At 36.5% G+C, this 23,157-nt stretch overlaps 1 protein-coding gene across 1 annotated transcript in view; it reads left to right on the top strand.

Moving 5' to 3' along the window:
- The window catches only part of brinp2 (bone morphogenetic protein/retinoic acid inducible neural-specific 2), a 328,788-nt gene that overhangs the window by 272,639 nt on the left and 32,992 nt on the right, over positions 1 to 23,157 (top strand). The window contains exon 7 of the mRNA XM_039735489.1: positions 20,155 to 20,377. Coding sequence (XP_039591423.1) covers positions 20,155 to 20,377 — 223 coding nt within the window. The remainder of the gene's footprint in view (positions 1 to 20,154; positions 20,378 to 23,157) is intronic.

Genomic DNA, 23,157 nt, shown 5'->3' with positions numbered 1-23,157 from the left:
GGTGGTAAACTGCCCACAGGTTGTTTTCCAATTTAACCTTGTGCTGCATTGCATATTCCCAAGTTGTCCTGGCTCTCTGCTGTCACAGACCCACTGATTTGTCTGTCTCCTTGTTTTAATATGGAATAGCTGTAAAAATGAATAATAGAATGACCCTAACGTTTTCTAGCATATGAGACCACAAAGTCATAAAAAAGGTTTAGGGCAGCCTCCCATATATTCTCCCTGGCTTGAAGTGGGTTTTGAGTTTATCGCACTGATGTGCACAAGGCAGAGTCCAATACAGAACTGATTCTCTGGTTGTTAAAGGCCAAAACAGGAAATGATGTCATCAACGGGGCCAGAGGAAGGATCTTCCTCCATAGGCGTGAACCCGGATGTGACGTCATCAAAAGTGCCGGAACTGGAAGGGTCTTCCTCCATGGGTTCGGGACCGGAAGTGACATCATCAAAGGCCCCGGAACCGGAAGTGACATTATCAAAAGAGCTGTAACCGAATATGGGGTCATCATGGCTAGGCGGGATTTCCCATGAACTGTCTGCAGGAAAGTGAGAAAATGAGTCGGCACACTCCGCCACCCCCTGGCCTAGGGTGGGATTACTCTCTTTCAGGCCCTTTAACTGCCTCCCAAGCGCACGTGTATGACTATACTGTATATATATATATGGGCTGTATCGCTCCCTTGATCCCCTGTCCACGACTCCAGACACCAGGTAAAAGTCCAAACGATGACTTTATTAAATTGCCACAGTGCAAAAAGCACACACTCCTCCACTATATTCATAAATACATCACAATAACAATAATACAATTCTCCAACTCCCAGATGCATTGCCACCCTTCCACCCAGCTCAGCTTGCTGTCTGCGAGCTCCCACAGTCCTTTTATTCTTCCTGACCCGGAAGTGTTCCCCATCCCCAGTCCATGTGATTCACTATCACTTCCGGGTCAGGCACAAGTCTGACCTTTGGGGGACAAGTACTGTGGTATTTGGCCGGCTTGTCATCCCAGCCAATACCCCCAAGCCGCCAGATGGAGCCCTCCTTGCAGTATGGAGGTGCCCCGAAGACCAGCATGGAGTCATGGACTTTGTAGTTTTTATCCTCAGCCCTGCTGGGTACCACAGGGGCCGCAAGAGGGAGCTGCGGGGAGGACCGAAGACTTCTTTGTGCCCTATAACCCGGAAGTGCTTCAGAGGAAGAGCAACGTGCTTCCGGGGTGAAGAAAAAGGTCTTGTGCCTGACCCGGAAGTGATAGTGAATCACGTGGACTGGGGATTGGGAACACTTCCGGGTCAGGGAGAATAAAAGGACTGTGAGAGCTCCCAGACAGCGAGCTGAGCTGGGTGGAAGGGTGGCAATGCATCTGGGAGTTGGAGAATTGTATTATTGTTATTGTGATGTATTTATGAATATAAAGTTTTAGGATTGTATTGATTAGTAATTGTTTATTATTTATGAGTATAGTGGAGGAGAGGGTGCTTTGTGCACTGTGGCATAAAAATTAAGTTGATTACTTTTACCTGGTGTCTGGAGTCTTGGACAGGGGTTCAAGGGAGCGATACGGCCCTAATCTGTCACTATATATATAAATATATATATATATATGATATATACTATATGTGTTCATGCTTTCATATATATCAGATATATCTTTAATGTAAGACCAACGCAACAGAAATGGCAACCTACCATGTGAAAATGGAAAAGGAGGTGCTCTAGTGCTGTTATGGAGGGCAGTACTTGTAGCACCCAAGGGTGCTTGGCCCATTAAATGACTACAGAAATATAAGGATTTTAGGAATGCTACAAGGAGCCCTGGGAAGATGGTAGCAGGACTGTCAAAAGGCTTTCCACACCCTAGACGTGATCCCATGGTAGCTCCAGGTTATCCTCAGAGTGGGGTTTAAATACCATTCCCTGCCATTGGTCCAATGAGCATGGAGTTGGGATATGAGTAGCAAAGGCTCAACTGGTAGAGAGTTAGCCAGGCCAGAGTAGTGGAACTAGGAAGGGTGCAAGAAAGTTGATTGATGCTATTGGTATAAATATTTTATACATAAAATAAAATTCTGTATAATGTCACATTGATAACAAAGTACTACACAAAACCTCTTAGTAATTTTCAAAACATTACCATACAGATATTACTAATTAAACTCTAATGAAATACTAGCCATGGAAGAAATGTGTATATGTTGTGCTAAGAGTTATTTTTCTTTCTTTTGCGGTTTAATATATTATTAAAAGGTTAATGATTCCTTGTGCAGTGGATTTTGTACTTCAGCAAGTCCTGTTTATTTCAGAGAATAGAGGGCTTTGAAGTAAAGTACTAAGAAAAAGTAGCCAGTGGCTAATCTAGTCATTGTGGTGGAATGCAGCCTTCAAACTATCGACTTGCAGCTACTGTAGTTCTACATGTTGTGGGGGATATGTGAGGAGGTCCTACTGGATAAAATTTTTAAGTTCTTGATAAATATTTCACTGTAAAGCACTTTTTGTTGTCTTTTGGACTATAGAGATACAGTATAAATTGAAGCATTTTTATTAAGAATACAGTTTCTCTGCAGCTATAATATATTTCCTGCAGGGAGATAAGCAGAAAGAACTATGATACTCAAAGTGAAATTTAACTCAATACTAAACACTAGAAGTAAAAACCTAGCATTTGGTTGTGATAAGCTGGCACTCAGCTTTTCATATTAGCAGTCTGCATGATTAGTATGCAGTGCCTCAGGTTAATTTAAAATGTATGATGACACATTTTAAATATCTAAACAAATTAAAACTTTTACAAAATCACAGTCCAGTTTACAAATAAATATTTTTATGCAAAAGTAAGTCTAGTTCTTGTTGCTTTATGTGATTCTGCAGTATATGGCTGATTTCTTCATTTCGTTGCTTTACCTTTTTACATAAAAATAACTGAAATTCTTCTGATAAAAGCAACATAAACATTGCAGCTGCTTGAACTGTCAGGGCACATTAGTGGGAATAAGTGATATTTGCAAGAGTAATATATTATTATTTTCTGAGCGAGACATTGCAATCGTTTATTCAATGAAATGGGACATCACACACACTGATGTGAAGTGGAAAGTTTGAAAATGAAACACAAACTAATTTTTGACTTATAGAACAAAAATTTCAAAAGGATAGTTTTCCCATATCACTTATCAATGGAGGATGTTTGCCTTTAAGTTCATTTCTATCTTTCCTATCAGTGTGGATGTGCTTGCTCTTGTTTTCCTCTTTTCTTTCATTAGCCATGGTAAACCTTCTGAGATGTAGCCCCCAATAGACTGCTTAATTATACCCCCCCCCTCAAAAAAGCATTTGCTTAATTTTAGCTACAGTTTTACTGTATATGCACTCATGCCATTTGGTTAGCCAGGATTTGAGTGTTTGCATGTATCTTTGGATGTGTTTCAGTTCAGTTCAATATCCTGCCACTTTTGCTGTCATTACTAGCAAATAGAGGTAGCAGAAGCCATAGAGGCTATCAGAGATACAGTAGCTGCTTAGTAATAAACTTTCCTTGTTGTGTAGACTCTTCCTTAATCAGCTACTACTCCTCAGTTATGGTTGTTAAGGAACTTCAATTAAGATTGATCCATTAGGCTTAGAGCTTTGAAAAGATATCTTGTTCAAAACATGCAGTAAGACCAAAGACAGTAAGACCAATGATGTAATATAACCTCTTATTTACAAAATGTGTTTTTGAACAAAAGTATTGACTTGCTTAGACTCACAAATTGAGTTACATGTGAAGATTTAACTGGAAACTTTACGACTTGAACTCCAGTTTGATAGCCATTGAATCACACTACATTCTTAGAAAAGGCAAGCTCCACTATTATAATAGCACTAAGGGGTTCGCCCCCTTCTCACTTCTCTTGCCAACCCACACCCCCCCGACCTACATTATACGCCAGCCACTTCGTGTCTCTGCCACTGTTTGCTACTGCTGCTGTGCCACGTGATCTTTATCTCCCGCGGTGCTTTGAACATTTAAAAATCTGTGCAGCAGCTGTCCTTTTGTCTCACTGCCTTGTCTCTACAACATTATATTTTATCATCTACTCTTTGTCTTTTATGTCTGGCCCCAGACATGGTTAAAACCTCTTGGCACAATGTCCTGTCCTGTGAGACGCTAGTTCTTGATATTTTTTTAGTTTAGAATTTAAAAACAGAATCAGAATCTGAAAATCTAACAACATTACATTAAAGTTTGATAAATTCTGAAAAGAATGATACCAAACATATATATGTAGGTTTTAAAATAAGCCTGATTTAAAGTTGACATAAAGACAAAATCTTTGCACTTTTAGGCTTAGGATTTAAAATATATAGAGTAGATATATGTAGTGAGAAGTGGTCATTTTACCAAATACTGTGGAGCTATTAATAACTATGGGTGGAGCTTTAAGATTTATACATGAATAAAAAGGGATACATAAAAAAATCAACTCAGCGGAATAATTGAAAATTGTTTAGGAAAGTATAGTGATGTTAATGTGGTGATATAGGGTGCAGGGCTGGCAAAATGAAAAGTAGCAGGAAGTAGGAACAAAATAGGACCTAACTCAGTATGGTCTGTATTTTGTTAGGAGAACATATGATGGTAATGGTGAGGGTTGAAAGCACTGGAGTTGGAGAACATTTGTTTGATAGCTAAACAGTATGTAGGAGTTTGCTTCTGACACAAGGTTGTCAAGGAGAACCCTCTTTAATTCTGCTGTAATTGCACTGTGAGGTGGAAGGTACCAGAGGCTTGCCTTATTCTATTTACTAAAGTAAAGAAGAATTACAATAAGAACAGGTAGACACAAGAGTGTTACTTGACCCAGACATTTGTGCGCCAGAAAGGTGAAGGTAAACAAAGCAAAATAAGCAAAGAATAGGCAAAAGGTCAGGAGAATTCCTCCACTCTAGTAAACTACAGCCAAAGAGCCCAAGGAGATTTAGAAAAGGTCCTGTTCCTGGATTAAAATGGCAAAAGTCTTTACATGTTTTTGGTTGTTTGACCTCATGAATGTAGATGATCCAGGCGCTACCTTAGAAAAGGCCAAAAACTTGCTATGTGTGTCCCTAACTTCAGCAGTGCCCACCATGGATGTATCATTTAAAGATATCCCTCAAGCTGTTTGAGCTTTTAATCCAGATAACATTTGGGCAAAGGCTTGATCTCTTACAGACGTAGTCCAGCCGAGAACAACAGAATTTATAGGTGAGAGGAAAAGAGCTTTCTGTGCGCAATTATGTAGCTATGCTTATGTTGTGTATAATAATCCTTCTAATTTCATAAATGTTCTTGGCATTTTGTTCCAGGAAAATTGTCATATAAAGGTACCCCCGTAACAATGGTAATTAATGCATTTAATGTACAGATCTACTTATCATGTTTAATTACCCTGCCGCTGAAGGCAACTTAAAGTATTATGTCAAAATTATTTTACAAACTAAACACATTTTTACTCAAGATTAGCATTGTTAATAATATTTATTCTCTATCATTAAAAAAACATATTTTAATATAAATTCATAGATGTCAATCTAATTACAATATAAATTGCATTACATAAAGATAAGAATAAATCTGATGATGATCAACTTTTTCTATTCCTTGCTCATACTCATAAAACAAATACTGCAATGTGGAAAGACAATATTGCCAACATACACCCACAGAAGCCCACCGTCATGAAAAAGATAAGAACAAAAAATGAAGCTTAATGCTATTTTCTGTGTAAAGTTTTCTTTTAACAATTTCCACGTTATATGTTGTAAATGACCAATATTTTTAATAGCAATAACAATATAATAATTGCTTAACATATTAGAATATTTACACTTGTATTGCTGTTTATGGTTATTTTTTCTTTGCCTTGCTTTTCCTCATATTGCAGCTAGTAAGTTGGAAATGATTCTATTGTCAGGAAAATGACATACAGTATTTTATTACATATTAAAATCTCTCTTTATATTGAAATCATGTTCTCAATCTGCTGACTCTGGCCTTATTCATTTCCTTCACTTTTATACAAGAAAAAAAAATGCAAACATTATTTCCTATTGTTCTTGCAAGACTTAATTTTCTCCTGGTTACAATGATCCTTATTAAGCGCATTAGAGACAATGGCCATTATGTTATGAATTTTTGTGTTTGTTGTTCTAGCTTTTGTGTGTGTGGAAATGTTGTTTATATATGTATACAGTATATTTATAATAATAATAATAATAAAAGAGTTGATCAAACTTTTTGAGCCTGAAACTGAAATAGGTATTCTATAGCAACGTTTAAGGGATAAAAGATCAGCTCCTGTGCACTGAAATATATGAACTGCCAGTTTCTAGCATTTATAGCTTCTAATTCTTACACCAACAAATCAACTGTCACACTTTTCCCTTCATATGCTACAGTCAGGAGCTAAGCTGCAGAATTCCATCATGTCAGGATACCTCTCGAAGATCATTTAAGGTCTGACCAACTTTTTGACACTGATGGCAAAAGAAAATGTTGTCAAATCATAATAGAGAATTAAGGTATGAGAGTGGGCGAGATTACAGACTATACAAGATTTATTTATAGGCAGTTAAACCCAGTCTTCATAAGCATTTAAGCATGAGCAAGGTCTGGACATGTTGGATAAAATGCTGACTCCTAAAATGAAGCATCATTGCATCCAATGTGAATTTCTAATTTTTTCTAGACTGGGAGAAGAAGTGGTAGAGGTTAAAACCTGGACCCATTAGTATGACCAAGAGTTCAAAAAACAGTCCAAAGAATAGAAGCATGGCAATTCACCATCCCCGAAGACATTCTTTGTCCAAGGCAGCACAGGCACGATCCCATGCACAGTTTGTTATGGTGGTGATGGAGTAGATGATTTGGGCTACATGCTTTAAAACAGTTATATAACTGATTTGCCTTGGCATTTATGGCAGTTGTGAAAAGACAGCCCTCGGATACAGACAGACAGACACCGAATGTCCCAAAACACACGCCAAAACACACGCCTTTATTATAATAAACAGCACCACAATGCCTAAAACAACCCAAACTCTTCAGTCACTCTAAATACTTCTCTTTCTCTTCTCTCGCCTCTTCACAAGCTCCATCTTCTTCCTGCCAACTCTATCTTGTCTGAAGGAGTGAGGCGGCCCCTTTTATAGTGTCCCAAATGTTCTCCAGGTGCTTCCTGATAGTCTCCCAACGGCACTTCCTGGAGTGGTGGAAATACCTTATGAGCACCTGGAAGCACTCCAGGTGTAACTGGAAGTGCTGTATTCCAGAGTTCTTTAATCCTCCGGGCACCCCTTGGCACTGGCCACGGGCCCCAACAGGGATGAGCTTCCCAGCTCTGTTCCCGTGGCCACCTGCACACCAGGTATTGTCCCTCTCGTGGTCCGTCCAGGCGTCCCAGCTGGGTAGGAACCCCAGCCGTCCGCCACACTGTTCATTTGGGATAAGCAGTCTGTTCAGCTTCATGATAATGCCCCCACATACAATGCAGGAATCACAAAGTCTGCTTTGCAAAACTGTAGATTCAAAGAGATCCCACAACCACCCTTTCTGGCGTGAATACCATTTGCTCACAAATCTGACAGGCTACCTTGTTGGGACACACAGTGCAGTGCCAATGATGAAAATGTCAAGTCAGCTACAGAAGACTTCTTACACAAGAAAGACACAGTGTTTTACAGTAAGTGACATGTGAACATTATAATGTGTATATTAATGTCCTGCTTATGAAAAAAAGCATTTTACCTTATTAAAATTTCACAGAACAGCTACCCTATCATTCATTTTGCAACCCCACTTAATCCATTGCAGTAGGGGGGAAGGAGCACCATCTACCCCGACATCACTGAGCACAAGAAAAGAATTAACCATGAACAAAACAGCAGTTGAACAAAATTATGATGCTATTAGTTCTAAACATGTAATAGCAGATTTTAAAGAAAAACTGAAAAGAACATAAATTAGATGAAATCTTTTTTTCTTTACATTGCATATGCTTAAAATTGTGTTCCTGTGCCCTTCTGTTTCCTACTAAAAAAATGTTTTTGCAGTCCTTTGGCGATGGCAAGGGAAGCTGGGACTAGTGGCAGGCTCCATCATCACCATCTGTCTGCTACATTTTTACAGCCCACTGATCACTGACACTTCTTCTGAATTGCCATGGGGTGTCTTGCCAGCCACAAGAATCCCACCTGACTGTTTAATGTTATATAGCAGAATATAGACATATTATTTAACTCTCACTTACATGGTTAAATGTGATTTAAAATGTGAGCCAGAAGAGTCTTGTGGAATAGCATCAGACTATGCATGTGGAAGCCTGATCTTTTAACAGTAAAAATGATATGATTTAATATGTGCAGATGCACAGAAAAATAAAGTAGTGTTTGAAGTGTACAATCAGCATAATCACTACTCACATCAATTTGCAAGGAGAAGAGTAAATTTATTAAGCATATGTAAAAAACATTTTATATCTTTGACATTCATAATGCAAATTACGAACTAGATCATTTTTGTAAAGTTTGTGAACAGATTCGTGTTTTTTTCAGCTGTGAAAAACAAAAGATTATGTAATTTGTCCTACTAAATTAAGGCTGGAAAAAACTGTCTAGGAGCCAGTAATGCATGTTTCTCTTAAACAGTTCTTGCTAAGTGAGATTTGTCACCTGAGAATTGTTTTTAACATTGCTTGGCGGTGAAAACTACATAATTGTATCAGGGCCAAGACAAACTGTGTGCTGATCCTGCAAAAATTCAAAAGTGCTACACTATTTTAAAAGTTTGTAAAAACTTCTAATGTAATATGTGTGAAGTTTATTAAGTGGTAATGCTGTGGAAAGAAAACATGGCAATAAGTATTCAAAGTACAGGAATTTTTACCCATTGCAGGACAACTTTTGTTGAATCTTTTATTCCAATAATAATGTAAAGAGGCATATTGTTTTAAATTTATAAAGGTTTCAGTGAACCACTGCTGCGATAGTTTAAATGTAATCTTCTTGCAGCATTCTATAGTTATAAGAATAGCAAAAGAGATAAATACGCCACTTTTAATTTTTAAAATAGTTTAATGTTAAAATGCATCTTTTATAAGTAGGGCATATTCAGACCTTGAGGACTGTTGGAAATTCCTTAGGAAAAGATGGACATTGTTGCTGAGAATAGGGTGGCCTGCCTCGTCTAACCTGGCATAACCCTCACCAGGAAATGAAGACTGAAGCTGAAATTTCATATCATTATTATTGGATAAAGAACTCTACAATGAATTACAATGCATTTTAAGTTAACTAAATAGATACTATTATAAGATCAATATACTGTATTATATACTTAGTATACTTAGGAGTCCTTCCCCTATAAAAACAGGACACAGAAAAGAAGTTATGTTAAACATACTGTAGTTTACATAATAGAATGAAACCCTGTTAAAATGGTCAGAAAGACTCAATGCATATGTGTAGGCAAAAAGTTTTAGAAGATGATAGTATTAATAAGGCCAGTATAGACTGAAGAATTCTTCTATTTTATTAGACTGAAGAAGAGTTATTCTTCTCTATTTGTAACATTTCTGATTTTAAAATAGTTCAACGTATATCTCATTCCCATGTACTTGGTGGGTTATTAGTCCTTCAAATGAGCAAAATTAAATTGTGTGTTAATAATATGCAAAAGTTACTGCATTAAAAAGTTAAAAAAGCAAGATTACTCAGTATTACCACACAACATATTATTAAAGTGCTTTATGGAAATGGCTATGCTGTTGTGGAATCTTCATTCCATTTTACATGTTCTTCTTTGGAAGGTATCTGCTGTCTGTCTCTGCTTTACTTCTGGAAACTGCAGTTTCCTTTAGGATTAACAAAGTATCTATCTATCTATCTATCTATCTATCTATCTATCTATCTATCTATCTATCTATCTATCTATCTATCTATTGTCACAAACTCGACTCAGAGTCATAATAAATTTTGGGGCAGCCTCCCATGTATTTGGTATCCTGGTTGCAAAGTCATAAAATTGTATACAGCACTGATGTGCTCAAAACCGAGTCCAACACAGAAGTGAGGGAATAGGGAAAAGGTGGAGGTTTTTAAATGGGAAGACAGGAAGTGAGATCAAAGGGGTCAGTCTCATGAAGGTCTTCAGCTATAGGTTCGATCACATCACAGGGGCCGGAGCCAGCAAGTTCTCCTTCCATAGGCTCGGTCCTGGAAGTGATGTCAAGAGGACCAGGTGGAATCTGCTGTGAATGGTCTGCAGGAAAGGGAGAAAAAGAGTCAGTGCTCTCTGGCATGACTCGGAGCTGGCGTTATTCAAGCCCTTTTGGTGCCTGCTATACGTGTGTGACACTATCTATCTATCTATCTATCTATCTATCTATCTATCTATCTATCTATCTATCTATCTATCTATCTATCTATCTATCTATCTATCTATCTATCTATCTATCTATCTATCTATCTATCTATCTATCTATCTATCTATCTCTACTTTATATAGTGTCCTATCTATCTATCTATCTATGTTGGATCACTACTAAAATGGGTAGTCTAGTGGATAATCACATCTTCTTAATTTCAATACATTATTATAAGTGATGTGGTGTCCTTGTTAGGTACCTCTTTTTAAAGAACAAGCTTCTACAATTTTTACCAAACAAGTAAACAATACCTGTTTTATCTGCAAGCATTTTACACCATACATCAGTGTTTTCATAAATAATACAATTATTAAAAAAACATGGCTGGCATACTACCTTTTTTAAAAGATATTCATCCCACAGTGTATGTGAATTAACATTTGATACAGAAAAATGTCACCACAGCCAGTCTTCTATTTCCATATTATCAGTCATGTCATAAATTCATATTTGTGACATGTAGTCAATCCGTCAAACAAACAGGCCGTATATTATTGAATGGTTTTCCATTTCAGAGCACCACCCGTCTATTGAAGTCAAAAATGTCGAGTGCATCGTTTGATTAAATGCCTGCAGTAAAGATTGTGCCTTTAAAAATGTGTTTATAAAATTGTTAATAATTTCCTATCTTTCTGATAGGAGTACAAATTGAATCAAGAAAATATCTGCAGCAATACCATTATTCCCAAAGAAGGAATTTAGCCATCTACATCATAAGATGTTGGCAAGATTAAAGTCACCCTATATCTGGTGTAAAATGATTTAGAAATCCATTAATATTTTAAAAACCAATGTCTGAAATGCACTAAATCTGAATAGGAGCAGTGAGATGATGAGCCCGTATGATTTAAAGTGCAAAAATTGCTTCTGATTTTGGCAGGTCTCAGTTCACCCACGGGAGTTGTTTTTTAAAAGCTTTTTCTTTAAGAATGTTATTCTGAATAACTAAATTACATTTGTCTTTTTATTGCAGTTAAGGTATAAACCAGTTCTGTTAAAAAAAAAAAAAAGTTTTGTGGCAGTTAAAGGTTCCAGATGAACTCCAAGCAATAAAATCTATGTATTTTTTATGTTAATTCATTCACATATGTAGCTTCTTAACATTCACAAGCACTTCATACAGAAATTAGACACCTGCTTAAAACAGAAGCAGTTAAGAAAGTTTTTACTAAAAAGTTATGTATAGTAATAAATAATGTATGAATGCTTATAAGCCACAATACCCATCTCTTTAGGAGTATGAGACAAATGGTAATATTTCTGTCATAGTCAGAGCCAAATATTATGCTTGTCACCAAAGCTTAGTCAGTTAATCAAATGTCAGACATTATCATATTGTATAAATAATGCATACCTATCACATATTTATTCCATCCATTTTTGACCCAGCCTTTTCTATTTATGGGCTGCAATCAACACTAGTGCAAGGCAGCTACAGTATCCTATCCTTACCAACAGATGAGTCCATTGCAGTTCACATATGAGCACAGCCAGTAGTTACCATGTCTTTGTTGAACCTTTATACAGTTAAAACATCCAATCTGAAACATCAGGTTTGTCTTTCACTCTTCAGGCCTTTACCCAAACACAAGAATCAAATTCTATTCTTGGTTCTTCTTTTACTATATTTCATTTTCTGCTCTTTTTAAAGCATTTATCTGAATGTAGTATGTTTTATTTTTCTCCTAAACACTACATTGTCTTTTTTATCAAAACAGTAGATTTTCTTTTTCTGCTTTATACGCTTGTGTTTGTATACTACACACATTCCCATCCTGTGTAATTTTGTGTTGTTTCTGCAAACTAGATTTCTGTTTCTTCTGAAACTTCCAGATGTTGCCTTTAACTTTTTACAGCTAAACATGCATTTATTAATCCATTTTTCTCATTAACCACCTCACTAGTGATGAGCGAAATAGGAAAGTTTTGATTTGCATACAGTTTTGTGAAACTGACGGAAAAATGTTTTGTAATTTTGAGGTTATGAAATTCAGATTGTTTGGGGATTTATGTTTTTTTAGGGTACACAGTAAAAAAATATTACTCTTTAAAGCCACATTCATATATCAGCGTTTACCGTTGTTCTTCTCCATAGCTGCTTAATGCATGCAATCTGCCGCTCCCCAGTCAAATCAGTTCTGTTTGTGCCTCTTATTCATATCACTGTGGAGAACTGGAGGGTCTTTATTGTTTAATGTGACAATGCTGTATACTTCCCAAACTAAAACACACCATCACAGTGTTTTCTCTATAGACAAACTTATTACACTCCCTCCCACCACTCACACCCCCCCAGCCCCCCCAAACCATTACCAAGTAACCTACCTTTAATTTTTCTTCCTACAGAAGAAGTTAAGGAGAGGGCACATTCCAAAGACCATGAAGGTCTAAGTTTCGTTTCTGTATTTGATGCGCCTTTAGGATTGTGACTGCCTGGATCGTCATTGTAACTGATACGGTTGTACTACCAGAACACATCTGGTGGCGTAACAAATGTTTACATGTGACAGGAAATACAGCCAGTGTTTTAAGTTTTTTTTTCTACTAGAGATTTTCATTTAAATACTAACTGACTGGCAGATGCATGCAGAATTAATGCACATAAGTTTTCTAGACAGAAACTCAATGCCTTTTGTCTTTAGTTAATAGAATGCAATTTATTTTACTTTTGTTTTTTTGGTGACCAAAACATAGTGCACAGTGTTTTGTTGCAAACTCAATGTGATGCATCACTAATTCCTACCAAATCCTGTTTTTTTTATCTTTTTCAGTCTAATTCTAGATTTTCTGATGCTGACGTTTTTTCTGTTATTATTTCCCAACCCCCCTTGCTGTAGGTTTTCCTTGTTTTTTTAATTTTTAATGAAATTTCTCCAGGAAATCCTGCAATTTTGTTTGTTGTTTTTTCCACACTAATGGTAGATGATCACATTTAATTTTTCATTCCTTTTGCTGCTCTAAATTGTTTGTTAAAATATATGTTCCAAAAGGATTTGCTTGCTAAATATGTCATGTACAAAAGGATGCCTATGAAAGCAGGTGCAGACACTAACTACACTGTCTGTCACTCAGACATAGATACAGTACAAGGTTCAGACTTCATACAAACAACAAAGTGTGGATTTGCACCTAGGATTCTGGATCCATAAGGCTAGCCACTGTGCCACCATGTCAGTCATTATTTTTAATCAATTTTATTTTAGTTTAGTCATTATGGCAGTATTGTGGATACATTCACACACATATGTGTATATATATATATATATATATATATATATATATATATATATATATATATATATATATATATATATATATATATATATATATATATATATATATATATATATATATATATAGTAGTGGGGTGAATAATGAGCCAGCACAAGGCCAAATGTCTGGGGTGTCAACTGGGCAAAACCCTGTTTAATTCCAACAAAAATCTTTTTAAAATAATGAAAATTATGCATTCATAGACGCTCTCTCCAGTTTTGCTTACCTCCCTTCGTATTAACAATTGTGATCTGTTCTGAAATGACACTCCACCTTCCAGGAGTATCTTCCTTTTTTATTGGGCTAACTGGAAGGAGCAGGACTTCCTTGGCTTTGTTACCCTCAAGGGGCGGTTTCTCAAGGTTGTGGGGAAAAGGGATGCCCTTTCTCATCCCAGAGTGGTACCCCATACCTTAGGTGAGCCTGAAAAGCAACCCTCCAGCGCACATCCCGGTCTGGCGAGGGGATGGTTCCTTACCTGGACGGGAGGACCAAAAGGGATAGAGAGACAGCTCATTAGGAAAGAAAGACATCGCTGGAAACTTTTTATTCACCCTGCATGCGTACATGGCTGCAGCTTTGGGTGTCGGTGTCCCCTAATAAACCAGCAAGGCATGCCAGGAGATGTAGTTCGGCAGTGCAGACCTGCTGGAGTCACTGGGGGCCACAAGAGGGCATGTGACCCTGAAGTGCATCCATCGAGCATTTGCTGTGGCACCAGAAGTACTCCCAAGTTTGTAATAAAAGGGATTGCACTTCCTTATCCAGGCGAGTAGGAGCTGGGAGGTAGTGGAGCAACGCTTGAGTGCAGGAGGGTAGTGCAGTAGGAAGTAAGTATTGTGGAGAGAAAAACTGTGTTTTGTGCTTGTGTAACATTTTTGGAGGTATTTATGAACTCAGGACTGTGCTTGTGTGTTCGTATGGGGTTTGGTCTTGCTGGCGCCCGGATATCCGTCACAATATATTATATATGTGCACTGTAAGCTACCTGGCAGACAGGCAAATTAAACACAGATACTAAAGACTTATTTTGGTTTTACTGCCACTCAAAAAAACATATTTTGTACATATGTGATATGGCATTGATTTGATCTTCAAACTGAAACATGACATGAATAAAAAGAGCATAATTTTTACCTTCGCTACTTTTCTTTAGTATTGCTACAGGACTACCATAAACCCCAATTCCTTCCATTATCCGGCACCTATGTGAGTATGTAAAATTAAGAAAATTAATACTAGTACCACATACTGACACATGGCAAGGCATTTTGAAACATGTAATTTGAAACATTTACATAAAATTTTGTTTCTCAAATTTTTAAAGGTACTATATAAATATGGTACTGGTTGTGTACGTAATTCTTTAGGTTCACACTTAACTTTTTTGTATTATTTTTTGTGATGTAAAAAACAAGAAAAAAATTTACATGAAAATGCCACCCTGACCACTTCCTGACGCTATCGCCTTGTTGCCAGCCCTGGATGCGATAATATTCTTTAATGCATTAACAGGCCTAATATATATCTATCTATATATACTGTATATATAAATATATATGCCTTTGCAAGTCGTGAATTTTAATTAGTTCTTTACTGAAATTATTTTTGGATATGCTAAAGTGTTATTTTCATTGTCCTTCTACATTTTTAACACCAGCTGTATTGCTCTACTTATTGATTTTCAGCTGAACCACTCTCTTTTTCTTTATGCTGAACTTATTTTGTCCCAGTTAGCGTGCACTAGGAAAGTAGAGCCACATGAAAGATATAACTTAGTGCTTGTGTTGTCAAAAATAAAACAAGATTTTCGACTGACTTTACTCGACTAGCACAGTGACAAGAGAATATGTAAACAGCATGGAGAGTACCAGTTTTTTATTTGGAATATATGTTGTTTAAACATTCTAGACTTTCAAAAATTAATACTATGATATTTAAAAATAAACTTTCACAAAAAATAATTGTATTAATAGTATACAATTCTCTGTACTAACTGAAGTTTTATACTTAATATTAACTCATTTATCTTTAGCTCCATTAGGACACATTTTAATGAATTAGCAGAAAAGCAAAAATAAAAAAATTGTGAACTAAATGTAAAAGTGAGTTTAATAAAAGTTAATAATAACTTGAATTTTGGCAGGCTTGTGTTGGCTGCAAGGATTCTAGCTTTCTATTATAACTGATAGCATCTGGACATAGAAGTGCTCATTATATATATTCTGTCACTATCTTACACAAAAAATAGAATCTCATTTTCTTTATAGTGTCTGTTCTCTGAAACTGATAGTTATGCTAATTCATTTGGTGCTCTTTTGTTCCAAACCTGACAATTCCCACAATTACTGACAAGAATATTTTTTTTGCTTCCAATTTCCACCAGATATTCAGTGCAGGATGCCATCTGAAAATTATTTGTTCAGCTGATCAGATACTTGCTGTCCTGTTAGATTCTCAATGGAAAAGTTGTGCCCTGTGATTATTAGAGTCTGTCCACAAAATGCTTTTTTCAGTTTTTATTTAGTTAATGCATTCTTTTACCATTTTTAATACTTGCATTAATAATTATAACTAAAATCCACTGATTTACAAAATAAAGTGTTGCTGCAGGAAACATACAGAGGAACCAGAGCTGGAAGCCAGCTAATTGTTGAATGCATTTTTGCTCACACAGGGACATTATAGTCATCACTTAATCTAAAACACTGTACATTGTAGCATGCATTTGGGTTTGGATAAAACTTTATTACTTTGCAATAGTAATAAAGATAATAATAATAGGGCAACATGGTGAAGCAGAGAGTGTCCTCTTTTCTGGCTTTAGCGTTGTCTGTGTATAACATGCATTGTCTACATTTGTGTGTTTCAAATTTCTCAGAGGACATCAACTTTTTCCTGCACTTGAAAAGTTTGCAATTAGATCAGTGGACAGCTCTATATGTGCATATGTGTACAGATCAGGGTATATAGAAATGGTTATTCACTTCAACATAGGACCCTACTAAAATAACTGTTTTGAAATGGTCAGAGGTGGCTTAAGTGAGACATATTTCTATATGTTCATTCTATATATGTTGCATATTTCAGTATAAGTAATTTTACTAGTGTATCACATTCTGTTAATATGCCACACTGCACAGAAAAGAGTAATCAGTGTATTGATGCTTTGTAAGATGTGAGTAATAGATTCATTTTTGCAGGAACTAAAGTGATACAATACCGTATATACAGTATATAGTCAAAAATCATTTCAGCTAGGACAGTCATCCTTTCTTCATGAAGAGCATAGAGAATAAGGTGAATCATTTAATAAGAAATTATTCCAAAACAATTACAAAGAGTAATTTACTGGGACAGAATGGCTCTTTACATGAGGGTGATTAGCACTGTATGAAACTCTAATGTTGTCTAGCACAAACAGCAATGGTTCATAGTGTGAAATCATTCAGGTGTGAAATGCTATCTTATGGGACATACGACTAAACATTGTGAATCTGCTTCTTCATAGAGGAAGGCAGTGATCTCCAGATAGTGTGTTAGGGTCTCACAATGTCTCAGACATGGGCAATTGGGTAGAAAATGACAGATCATGTTTTAACATCTTTGGACATCCTGGATTCTTTTTAGGTGGTATGAAGTCTATGGAGTTAGATTACTGGGAAAAGTCTGTGTCCAGGTACCACACATTTTGTTGGCGGCAGGTACATTTTGAGGACATTTTATAAGCGTAAGTTACATTTTGAGCGCAAGTCATACACTTGACAAGTGTTTTGCGGTCACTTGATCATTGGCAGTGTTCTTATGCAACATCACTGCCAATATTATCTGAGAGCGAAAGCAGCGAGGCAAGGGTAGGACTTCATTCTTCTTGCCAATGGGAGTAGTCAATGCTAACCAGCCACTCGTGAGGTACACCTCCTTCCCAATCTCCAAACAGGACCACACATAGTTTACTCCATGACTCAAATGTTATGAAAAGTATGACCTGTGCCCCTGTGACAGAAATGTCAATCATACCTCAAAATTAGTTAATGTTTCACGATCAAAGCTTGCACAGAAATTAGTAATAGATCATGGTGTTCTGTATGGATCATCACAAAATCGAAATTCAATTTAAAAAAGTTATGTACCTTCACCAATGTTACATCTTCATTAACTGGTGTTAACTGTGCTTGAGTGTTTTAAGGTGTAGCGATCAGAATATGAAATATATATATATATACAGTATATATATATATATATATATATATATATATATATATATATATATATATATATATATATATATATATATATATTCATTGCATTTGCATTTGTAGTCTGAGTCCCAACCTAATTGTATGGGTGGTTACCTACCAGGTAATGCATGTGGTTGTTCTGCCATTTGGCAAACATCTGCTACGGGGCCCTCTTTCAGTTGCGAGAAGCAGATCATGGAATGTTGCATAGTTTACTGTCAAATACAGTAATCCCTCCTAGATCGCGGGGGTTGAGTTCCAGAACCCCCCGCGAAAGGTGAAAATCCACGAAGTAAAAACCATATGTTCATATAGTTATTGTTATATATTTTAAGCCCTTATAACCTCTCCCACACTATTATAAACATTTCCCGCACAGTTATACAGCATAAACCCTTTGTATTCTCTTTGATATTAGGTAAGATTCGTTGAAATTATGTATGTAAACACACTGTTTATATACAGTAAAATCTAAATATTATTTTAAAGATACCGAGCAACTCTCATATTACATATGTTACAGCCATTACAACAGACAGGCCACCAGCAATAAATACGTACAATGCAAGAAAAATTGTATACAGTAAAATGTGTGTACAGTGACACTAAACTATGTACATGTAATAAGTGCTGTATGTAGAAAATTAATTATGGTTACTCACCAACAATGACACGATGACTTGTCCGATAACGATGAGTTTAATTTTACTGTACAACAAAGGAGAGCGTTGCAGCTCTTCTAAAGGAGCCTCTTCAGGTGATTCTGTAGCACTGCCTTTGTTCTTCTTCCGGCAGTCTTCAATCCAAATCCCTAAAGCAGATTCCCTCCGGACTACCGCCTTATTACATCCACTTACAACTCATTTTGCAACCTGGCTAAAGGACACTGCAGCCGTAGATCTTATATTCTTTTACTCCTTTTTAAATAAAAAGAATCGTGGACTCATTGATGCCATAATGGTGTCCTGCAGCGGTGTACCTGTTCCCTTCCTTCAATATATCCAAAACATTTACCTTTTTGGCAATCGTTAGCATCTTCCGTTAGCGCTTGGGCACGGCCACTGAAGCAGTAGCAGGAGCAGATCGTTTTGGAGCCATAACGAAGGGCTTGACTATGCACAAAGATAAACACAAAAGAGCACAAAAGTTAACTCTTTACACAGCGAAACACGTTGATGCTGAATGAGATGAGACTTCATGGTTAACGCAGCAGAATCGAATTCGGCGCTCCGTCGCTGATCCAATCAGCACACAGGAACTTAACTGTGTGCTCTGATTGGGTAGCTTCTCAGCCATCTGCCAATAGCGTCCCTTGTATGAAATCAATTGGGAAAACTAACTGAGGAAGCATGTACCAGAATTAAAAAGACCCATTGTCCGCAGAAACCCGCGAATCAGCGAAAAATCTGCGTTATATATTTAGACTAGCAAAATACCCACGCTTCGCAGCAGCGAAGTACTGCCTTAAAATTTTTATTAAGAAGAAAATTAAACCTTTTTAAACTGAAGGAAAATATGCCAGTAATTATTTGTTCAGGATCTCTTTGTATACCACATTGTCAGTTTGGCCCTCTGGTTGTAATATGACCAAGCTGTGCGCTGAGCTTACTCTTGAGCATGCAACGTACAGTTGGCCATGTGAACAGTAATCTTGTTTCAAATCTCAAAGCTTGTATTGCTGCGGTCATAATCAGTTTGAGTTTCATGGTTTGTTTCAATTACGTTAATATTTGCAGTACTTGTGTTGAAGTGACATTTGGCATCTGTCAAGCATTGTAAGCATACAACCGGCTTCATTGATAACTTCGCATCCAGCTTTTAAGAGTTTAAACATTCATAAACATCAAAGTGTCCACTACTGAAATCGTCACCTGTAAATCTAAGATGTTTAAGAGGCATTGGCGGTTGTCCAAAGGTGTAAAATAGTTGGCCATTTCGGTACACTTGAAAGCGACAACCGAACAATTCAGCGGCAGCCATCAACTCACATGCAGAAGCATAGGTGAAGGGCTTAAGCATTTCACTCTTATGATTAAGCCAAATACAAGGTCATATAAAAGTTACCCTTTAAATGGATGTGTTCAGCTTCACTGAAAATGTTATTATAGTTCTTTAATCATTTATATATTTCATAAAATAAGCAAGTGTGGTTGTCTGAATTTATTTTGTTTTATTATGATGTTTTCTCCTAGATGATTACAAAATGTTTTTGAAGAGACTTCCAACTGACCACTTTTTGAATACATCGGTAGTATTGCAGCTCTGGACTTCTGACTCCAATTTGCAACGTCGATATGGACAGCTGCAATCTGCTACTAATCTTCTACTTGGAAAAGCAAAAAAGATTGTCCGAAAGCTCTTCGCTTTAAGCAAGCGTTGTCCTAAACAGCCAAAGATTAACCTTCCCAGGGAAAGGTAAAATTTTAATTCTTTCTTGACAGATAATTTGTTATTTTAAAGTAAAATTAATTATTTTTGGTAGTTAATTTATGATTATATAACATTAATGATTATGAGAAATACATTGCATTTGTAATGAGGTATATACAGTATTATTATTCCTTTCAAAGGTAAGTTTGATAATTGAAACAAATTTCAAGTAAAATCATAAAATATCTCTACTGTTTTTTTAGGTTCCAAGGAATTTCTTAACAAAAAAGTCCCACCTTGGCACCATTTGTGACAATAATCAAATCTGTTAACCTGTCTCTGGTCAGAAAATGTTATCACTTTGATAGTGTCCTCCATAAGAGGCATTACTCAAATGGCAGTATCCAGAGTAACGCCAAAAAGGTCAAAATGTCCAAAAATACATGTGTTTTTAATTGAATGACTACACAGGAGAAGGATGGACATTGTGAGAGGCAACAGAACATGAATGCCTGTTGTTACAGTGAACGTTTGTCTGCCTGTCTGGTGTAGGGAAGTGTCCTTTTAACAGCTGAGATCACTACTGAAATTGTTCCAATGGACATACTTTATTACAACAGATCCGTAATGAACAGCTCAGTTCATAATGGCAAATGCAAACAAATATACAGTTGCTTGGGTTTATAAAGGCTGAGATTTATTTGCACAGAATAGCTGTAAAACATATCTTTTTGCGCAAACCAAGATTAAGAGAATACTTTAGTCCATGTTACACCCTATATCTTGTATGGATATGAAAGGTACCAAAGTATGTGGAGAGATTAAAAGTCTTTGGCAAAACATCATATTAAATAGACACTTTTTTATGTGAACACTATAGTTAATGAAAGAGTTACATACTTTAAGAAAAAGTGTCTGATCGTTTGCTCTCGTGATCTCCATCTTGGATAGTATTTGTTAAATAGAAAATAATGCATAGCGATAAAATACAGAAAATTTCTGGTGAGTGGCTTTCATACTTTCTTTCTGCCTGCTAGAGCATCTTCTTCCCAATGTCTGAGTCTACTCTCCAGCTCTGTTTGCTGACATTTCTTAGGAAGGAGTTCATTCACCCATTTATCTACCCACGTGGTCTCTTTCTCCACCTAGACAGGAGGTCAGACATCCTTCTAGTGTCCTGGGAAACATTGCTTTTGCATCACTGATGCTGCATCTCAGTCTGTCTCTCAATTGGTGCCCCATTCTGTTATACTTCAAGGGCCTCCAGTAAAGGCACATTCCATACTGCCCACTTGTGGCCCTTTGTTCACCATATTAACATACTAGAATGGCTTGTCCAGTGTGCTTCTCTATTTTACCTGAAGGTCTATTGTAGGGCTTTTCTCCTGCCCTGTGCCATCCATGTAGTGCTTGCCTCTGGGAGTCTGTTGCCAGTCGGGCAGCCTTTCATATAACTTTTAAAATTGTAAAGTGTGGTCTTTGCAAAACAATTTAGTCTCAGTGATTTTATGCTTGAGAGAATCCGATATATGGTGAATGTTGTAGTCTGAATACGTACAAGTCATATCTAGTTATGTTATTCATTTTTCACATTTTCATGGCTTTCATCCACATGTAAATTTATTCCAGTATTCATAGAAAATGTGCATTTCAGTATGTGCATACATTTAGTAAAGATTTTACTTGTAAGATACATATTTTCCAATGCACTATATTTATATGCCCCAAATTATTTCTATACTTGGTGAAGGTGGCTGGGTTTGCTTTCAAGTGTTTGCACCCAGTCAGTCACTAACTGCCCTGCATGCTGTCATTATAATAAAGCGTGTTCATTTTTATTTTGTTTAAAAATCTACCATACCTAGTAAACTAGAAGAGTCTTTGTATAAGAATTTGGTTAAAATATTCAATGTGTGAAAACCAAGCTTACAACATGATGATGATTAAATCTATTAGAAGGAAAAAAGTAAAGAATTGATTATTTTCTAGAGCTTTTAGGAGTCTTGGTGTTATTGGGCTCATTTATTATTGTTCAGCACTATTCCTTGCACCTCATCCTGCAGCATTTTTTCCTTGACTCTAACAGACTACTCCATTTTCAGTAATTGACAGAAACGATAGTATAAATGGTACTAATGGGCTCTGTCTCAGTGATTGAAGAATGCAGTAAGGCGTCATTAAAATCATGATTGCCTTGCTGTAATGCCATGGTTTTAATGCTGCAGTTTAATGTTTCTAATGATGTTAATCCTTGACGACACTGAACTAGTACCTTCCCAACTAGTGCTGCATTTAAATGTTATAAGTGATTTTAATTCTAATAGAACTTCAAAGTTTCCTCTAGGCTAAGACCTACTCTAATTTTTATATTTTAACAATCTTTAACCTGAGGATGCTCCAGAGGCCATTAGCCAGTGCTGATGATAAAATAAAGAGACCACCACCGTGAAAGCAACTTTAATGTCTCAAAGAAATTATAAAGGAACATTATCTGTAGGAACAGCACCCAGAGCTTGTGATAGGTAATGTTATAAAGGTAGTTTAAAATGACTTAAAGGTGATGTGAAACTATTTTAATTGGTGAGAAGAGGGCAGTTCTCATCTAGATAATCTGCAGAATATCAGATATAGATGTTTGAATAGAAGTATAGATATTTGAGTAGCAGCCAAGTATGACCCTCTAACACCATCAAAATAAAAGTAATTTCACTTAAGGCATGAATGGCTGCTGACCAGAAACATACTACAGATTTTTATATTTTAAATTCATAATTTCATCCAATATCACACCCACTTCAATGCTGCACAGGTCAATACCCATCCCA

This window comes from Polypterus senegalus, chromosome 14 (assembly GCF_016835505.1).
Source record: "Polypterus senegalus isolate Bchr_013 chromosome 14, ASM1683550v1, whole genome shotgun sequence".
Taxonomy (NCBI): domain Eukaryota; kingdom Metazoa; phylum Chordata; class Cladistia; order Polypteriformes; family Polypteridae; genus Polypterus; species Polypterus senegalus.
This window is presented reverse-complemented; position numbering and strand designations above follow the sequence as displayed.